This window comes from Phaenicophaeus curvirostris, chromosome 14, assembly GCF_032191515.1.
Source record: "Phaenicophaeus curvirostris isolate KB17595 chromosome 14, BPBGC_Pcur_1.0, whole genome shotgun sequence".
Lineage (NCBI taxonomy): Eukaryota > Metazoa > Chordata > Aves > Cuculiformes > Cuculidae > Phaenicophaeus > Phaenicophaeus curvirostris.
In genome coordinates this window covers 12,703,413-12,710,160 of record NC_091405.1, presented here as the reverse complement: position 1 = coordinate 12,710,160, position 6,748 = coordinate 12,703,413, and the positions used below count along the sequence as shown (strand labels likewise).

The following is a 6,748-nucleotide window of genomic DNA, read 5'->3' as shown; positions in this document are numbered from 1 at the left end:
CACTGTCCCTATACCCCGATATCCCGGCATCCCGCCGCCTCCCGCGCCCGGGTGTCACTGTCCCGGTATCCCGTTCTCCCACCGTCCCGCTGTCCCGGTCTCCCGCTCTCCCACCATCTCCCACCCCCGAGCGCCCCTACACCCCGTTATCCCGTTATCCCACCCCCGGGTGTCCCGGTGCGGCGGCGCCCCCTGGCGGCGGCGGCGGGCGGCGCGGCGGGTATATAAGCGGCGGCGGGGCGGGCGGCGGCGGCAGCGGCGGCGGCGGCGGCAGCGGGGAGATGGCCGGCCCGCAGCGCGCCCCGCACCTCCACCTGGCCGAGCTCACCGCGTCCCAGTTCCTCGACGTCTGGCGGCACTTCGACGCGGACGGTCGGTCCCGGGGGCGCGGAGGGGGGACCCCCCGCTCCCTTTAAACCAGCGGGGAGGGCACCACCGGGCTGAGCATCCCCGGGCACCGCGGGACCCGGAGGGGGAGACGGGAGAGTCCCGGGAGAGCAGCGGGAGCCGCCGCCGCCCGCGGGGTGTCCCGGGTCCCTTTCGTTGGAGGGTTTGGGCTGGAAGGGACCGCGAAGATCTCCCGTTTCCAGGCGGGGACGCCTCCCCCGGGGCTGTCCCCGCTGCCCTTCCCGGGGTGCCCCCTGTCTCCCCGAGTCCCGGGAGGGGACGGGGCGGCGCGGCCACCAGCCGGTGGGACGGAGCGGGTGTCCCCTGCCCGGCCCGGGGGGCAGCGGCTCGGTCCCCGCCGCTCCCCGGGGGCGCTGCCGCAGTGTCCCCAGCGGGGATGTCGCCTCCCCGCGGAGTCGCGGCTGGGAATGCCCCCTCCGGGTCCGCGTCGCCGCCAGCCCCGAGAGGAGAGGGGGCTGTGGATGGAGAAAGTGCCAAAAGCAGCATCGTTTTGGAGGGCGAGCGGTTCCCCGCGGCGCCGGGAGGAGGCTGAGCGCACGGGAGAGCAGCCCAAGGGAAAGCGAGCGCCCTTCCCCGCGTCCCCCATCCCTGGGGGGGACGATCGGGGACCAAAGCCACCCTGGGAACCGTGTCATCCCCGCGCTGGGTGCCCTGCTAGGGTCCCTCCCGCAGCCCCGCTGTCCCTGTCCCCTCTGGAACTGGCACGGGAGCACCAGGGCTTGGGAGGGTGGGCTGGTCGCGCCCCAGTGCTCCATCACCCCTAAAACACAGGGGCAGGCACGGATCTGGCGTGGCCCGTGGCCCCTAGACGGGGCGAGGCTGTCGGGTTGTGGCACGGCGGGTACCCAGGAGACGAGGGACTCGCGGAGATGGTGGCGGTGACGCAGCTTGGCCACACTGGATGGCACCTCCAACAGCCCCAGCTGCTTCCTTCTGCCCACAAGCACGGGGCGACAGAGGGACCCAAGGTTCATCCCCCTGCGGACAGGGTTGTTTCACCCAAGCTCATCCCTGCACTTAAACCAGTGAGGTTTTCACCCGCTTCCCCTTAAGGCTCCTGTCCCACATTCCCATAGCGCAGGGATGCTCTGAGGTGCAGCCTCACAAACCGTGAGGCTTCTCTGGACTTTCTGTGCTGCTCCAGCTGCTCTGCAGATACAGATCGGACCTGTCTGAGCTGCTGCTTTGGGGTAACCAAGCTCCAAGCCATGGTTTTCCTTGGCATTATCCTTTTTCCTAGCTCAAAACTCTTACTGATTTTTTTTCCAACTGAATTCAAAGGAGCTTGGGGCTCTCCCGCAGCTGCAAAGCAAAGCACTAGGAAGGGCAGTGGAAAGCCAAGTCCCTTAGTGACCCATCCCAGCACCTCAACACCACCCGAGCCTCTTGTCCCCTCCTGGGAGGGATGCTGCTCGTCCTTTGGAATGTGGCCATCGGTGAGGAAGGTGCCCTGGGACTTGCCCAGGTGATTCCAGACAGGATGCGGATGGGTCATTCCCAGCTGGTGTGTTGCAGTGGGGAGAAGGTGCCACCTGAGAGCCAGCAGGCGATGACACCACGGGTAGAACTGAGCTGGGTGCTGCGGTCCACACCTCCGGAGGGGTTTTTGGGGGGATGCCCAGAAGGAAGAGCCCTGGTTAGCCCTCAGTCAGGCACTTCAAATAGGGCAGCATTCCCTGGTTGTGCCCAGATGTTGGTGGGAGGGAGGTTTTCTGGCAGGGTGGTGGTAGCACCGCAGTCCCCTGGCTTCCGTCACCTCAAAGCCACCAAGGGCTGCTACGGGGGGAGCAGTTTATGGCTGGGTCCTGGCTGAGCCATCTGCCACCAACACCCTGCCAGCAGGGATGGGCTGTGGATATCAGATATCGTAGCCTCCACAGGAACCACATCTCAAACTAGATATCGTCAGCAAGGCTGATGGGACGGGGACCTTGGAGACCTGCTCTGGGCTGACCCCATCCCAGGGCTGATGCTATGCTGGGTGCTTTGTCTCTGGTCCCCGTTTGTCCTGTCTGGCCCTTGCAGTGGGCCAAGAGGAGACAGTCCTGCTTAGGGGTGCTCAGGATGGATGGAGAAGTTTAAACTACCCAGTTACAGCATCAGATGCAGGAAATGCAGCAAACACAAGGACCAGGGACAAAGTCCTCTGTGATGGAGGCGTGGACAAAGCCCCCTGTGCCCTACAGGTGGGTGTAGGGGACAAGCCTGAGGCTATGTACCCGCTTCTCGGCTACAGCACAGGGCGTTCCAGCTCTCTGCAAACTCCAGCTTTGTGTAACACTTGGTGCTGGATGGCATTTCTTTGCTGCAGTTGACTCAGCCATGTCCCGGTGTGGAGGGGCACAAGTGCTGCATCCCCCAGGAGCATCCTTCCCTTGCTTCTCACCCTCCAACACTGGGAGTCTTTCTGCATTTTTGCTTTCCCCAGGAAATGGCTACATCGAAGGCAAAGAGCTGGAAAACTTCTTCCAGGAGCTGGAAAGTGCAAGGAAGGGGGCGGGTGTGGTAAGGACCTCTCCTGCTTTTGCTGCCTCCTTCCTCAGTTCAGGCTCATGTCAGCCCCATCTCCTTCGGGAATGGCACTGACAAGCGGGACTGGGGCACCTCCAGGAGGGAAGAGGGGGGAACGCCAGCATAGGGAGGGGGGTAAATACCCCCATCCCCTCTCCTTGCCGGCAGGACTCAAAGAACGGGAACTTGGGAGACAAGATGAAGGAGTTCATGCACAAGTATGACAAAAATGCAGACGGCAAAATCGAGATGGCAGAGGTGAGTGGTGCTGGCCCTGTGGTCCCTCCAGGATGCCCACAATCCACCCCCCTGATGTTCGTGTTCCCTGCAGCTGGCCCAGATCCTGCCCACGGAGGAGAATTTCCTGCTGTGTTTCCGCCAGCATGTGGGCTCCAGCTCAGAGTTCATGGAGGTGAGCGGGACGGGCTGTGCTGGGGCTCCCCACAGATTCACTTCCAGGTGCCTGGATTCTGGCTGGCATTGCCCAAACCCACCCTGGTCTCCCCCAACCTCTTGGCTTAAATGCAGTGTTGGGAGGCAAGGTGGAGCATCCTGGTGTGAATCATGTTAGTCTTGGGGGATAGCAAGAGTGTGATGAATTTTCCCAGTCCTTAGCACTCCCTGGGCATTTCTTGAGGCAGCCGGGCACCTCATCCCGGTCCCCAGGCAAGGAGAGCTGTGGGGATTTGGAGCTGTTTCTGTAAATTCCCTTTCTGGGACGATCAGCCCTTAGTGCTCAAGGGATGTGCTGAAGCAGACAACGCTGCTCTGGGCTGTCCCAAAACCTCGCGGTACTTTTGCACAGGGTGCACCCATCTGCAGGGCAGGAGAGGAATTGCTGATGAGGGCTGAGACGTGGCTGGGGGTGGAGGGGGATGTGCAGCATCCTGGGGAGGTGGGAGCTTGTGCTTGGAAAGTGAAGCCAACGTAGAGGCAATGGCTGAAAGAGGAGCACCCTGTGGTTTGGGAGGGGCTAAGTGGGTACTATTGTTTAATTGGGGGATGCAATCAAATATTAAAACCTAGCCTCGCATGCCAGGGTGAGGATAATAGCACTTGAACTCTTGGCCTGGGGCTAAACAAAAGCATTCAGCCACAAGGGAGAGCATGTGGTGCCAGTGAAGCCACCACGAGCCAAGAGCAAAGCCGTGAGATGACCCTGTCTCTGCTTGGGTGGTGCGGGTGCAAACATGCTGGTTGTGGGAAAAATGTGGGGTGCAAGCCTATGCTAACACTTGCAGTGGCTGCTTTGCAGGCTTGGCGCAGGTATGACACGGACCGCAGCGGCTACATCGAAGCCAACGAGCTCAAGGTGGGCTGCAGGCGTGGGCTGAGCTGGGATTGGTCCCTGCTGGCTGGGGACAGGGTCAGCCCACGAAGCCCTCTCCTTCCAGGGATTCTTGTCGGACCTGCTGAAGAAGGCGAACCGGCCCTACGATGAGCCCAAGCTGCAGGAGTACACACAGACCATCGTAAGTGGAACCTTGGGGCTGGTCCCAGGGGACCACAGCTCTCTGGGGCAGGGCAGGTCCCACAGCAGGTGGGAGGGAGGGGAGGAGAAGGTGATGGGTGACTGATGCTTGTGTCCCGGCAGCTACGGATGTTTGACATGAATGGCGATGGGAAGCTGGGCCTCTCAGAGATGTCCAGGTAAGGCCATGGGAGGCAAGAAGGAAGCAGTGGGGAGGGAAAAACAACCCCAAAACTCTTGCCTCTAGGAATGGTCTGCTCCAGCTTCCAAGAAAAACAGTTTTCCTCTTTAACTTGCTCATATTACTGAGTGAAAAGTCATTTTGGTTTGAAGTGTCTTTTCCTGGCTGGTTCCCACTCATCCCTGCCCTTCTTGTTTTTCAGGCTTTTGCCTGTGCAAGAAAACTTCCTTCTGAAGTTCCAGGTAAAATAAAAGTAATAAAAACGTTCCTGTTCCTTGCTTGCACCTCCATCCCTTCCCTCACCCTGGTGTCCCTTGCCACTGCCCAGGATATGAAACTGTCCTCGGAGGAGTTCAATGCCATCTTTGCCTTCTACGACAAGGTAGGCAGCCAGCTCCTGGGAAAATGCCCCAAAGAAACTGAGCGAAACCCCCCACCCCAGCCCCACGTGGTGTTGGTTGGGTCAGTTCCCTGCTCTGCTCTGGGGGTGAGCACCAAGTTTGCCCCTGACTGTGCTAGGTAAGGGGGTGATGGGTGCTCGCATGGCTTGTGTCCTTCTCCGAGCTGATGTCCCTCCTTCATTATCCAGGATGGGAGTGGCTTCATTGATGAGAACGAGCTGGATGCGCTTTTGAAAGACCTGTATGAGAAGAATAAGAAAGTAAGTGGGGAAGAGTAAATGGGGGATGGAGCCTGGGTTCCCCTGCAGCTCCTCTGTGCCTCCATCCCTCTCCAGCAGCCTCTTCCACGCTCCCTGGGGACATGCTGGCCTAGATGCCAATGCTGTGTCCCCAGGGGGGAGGGTGTGCGGGAGCTGGAGAGAGGGTCCGAGCCTGGGGGTGACCCCAGGGAGAAATCAGGTGCCCATCCCCGCCACCTGCCCACCATTCCTCACAGGAGATGAACATCCAGCAACTCACCAACTACAGGAAGAGCATCATGAACCTCTCTGATGGGGGCAAACTCTACCGCAAGGAACTGGAGATCGTGCTCTGCAGCGAGCCCCCCATGTAGGACCCCCCTGCCCCATGCTCCTCCTCCTTTTCCTCCCCAAAACCAAGCACACTGGAGGAGCGCCCAGCACCACAGCGCCGGCGGGGGCTATAGGGAGAGCAGTGGCTTCCGAGTCTCCAACGGGGGAGTCCCGCTGCCCCTCCCCGCCAGTGCACCCCAGCAGCTCTTGCGTTTGCTGTAGGTCATTAGAATCCCACTTTGGGGGGAAAAACTGTTTGGTTTTTGGTTTGTTTTTGTTTGTTTTTTTTACACGTCCGCCTCATTGGTTTAATTGTATTTTGCGGGGGGTTGTTTCTGTTCCTTTGGTCTCTTGTTGAGTTGTTCTCGTTTACCAAAGAAAAGTTTACAAATAAATTCGAGTACTGCTACTGCTGAGCCCCTCGTGACCTGTCCCTGGAGCACTGGGAGGGGCAGGAAGAGCGGGGACTGGACCTACTGGGGCTGTACTGCCAGCGCTGGAGCTCTTTGGAAAGTTCTTATAGATGGAGGGGAGCAGAGCATGGGCATGTTGGGAGCACTGATGACTTCCTCTATGGCCCAGTTCAGCCCCATATAGGCCAGTATGGGGCAACATAGTCCTGTATGGCCAAACACAGCCTAATATGGCCCCATACAGTTCTGAACAGCCCAGCACACTGAGCACAGATGGGTACAGTGTGGTGTAATCCCATATCATAGAATGGATTAGGTTGGAAGGGACCTTCAAGCCCATCCAGTTCCAACCCCTGCCATGGGCAGGGACACCTCCCACTGGATCAAGTTGCTCCAAGCCCCATCCAACCTGGCCTTGAACACCTCCAGGAAAGGGGCATCCCTGACTCCTCTGGGCGACTTGTATCAAGGCCTTGCCACCCTTACAGGAAAACATTTCTTCCCAATATCTACTCTAAATCTCCTTTCATCTTAAAACTGCTTCCCTCTCATCTTCTTGCTGCACTCCCTGATAAAGAGCTCCTCTCCAGTTTATAGCCATTGCCCCTCATCCCATCACTCCAAGCCTTTGTGAACAGTCCCTCCTTAGCTTTCCTGGAGCCCCTTCAGGCACTGGAAGGTCGCTATAAGGTCTCCCCAGAACCTTCTCTACACTGAACAACCCCAAATCTCTCAGCCTATCCTCACAGAAGAGGCACTAGAGCCCTCAAATCATCTCCATAGCCTACTCT

At 59.2% G+C, this 6,748-nt stretch overlaps 1 protein-coding gene across 1 annotated transcript; it reads left to right on the top strand.

Annotated features, from left to right (window-relative positions):
- The first annotated feature begins 248 nt into the window (after nucleotides 1-248).
- Nucleotides 249-5,945, top strand: CALB2 (calbindin 2). Its single transcript, XM_069868257.1, has 11 exons — nucleotides 249-372; nucleotides 2,837-2,913; nucleotides 3,088-3,177; nucleotides 3,251-3,331; nucleotides 4,175-4,231; nucleotides 4,314-4,391; nucleotides 4,514-4,569; nucleotides 4,774-4,813; nucleotides 4,900-4,953; nucleotides 5,161-5,232; nucleotides 5,469-5,945. Exons 1-11 carry the CDS (start codon nucleotides 282-284, stop codon nucleotides 5,583-5,585), a joined length of 813 nt encoding a protein of 270 aa, XP_069724358.1. The 5' UTR covers nucleotides 249-281; the 3' UTR covers nucleotides 5,586-5,945.
- Nucleotides 5,946-6,748: the final 803 nt, after the last annotated feature.

Bases quoted from the DNA above. Each gene is read 5' to 3' on its own strand.
- CALB2 (XM_069868257.1), top strand. From the start codon at position 282: ATGGCCGGCCCGCAGCGCGCCCCGCACCTCCACCTGGCCGAGCTCACC. The intron at 373-2,836 runs GTCGGTCCCGGG...TGCTTTCCCCAG, and splicing joins GCGGCACTTCGACGCGGACG to GAAATGGCTACATCGAAGGC. The intron at 4,232-4,313 runs GTGGGCTGCAGG...CTCTCCTTCCAG, and splicing joins TCGAAGCCAACGAGCTCAAG to GGATTCTTGTCGGACCTGCT.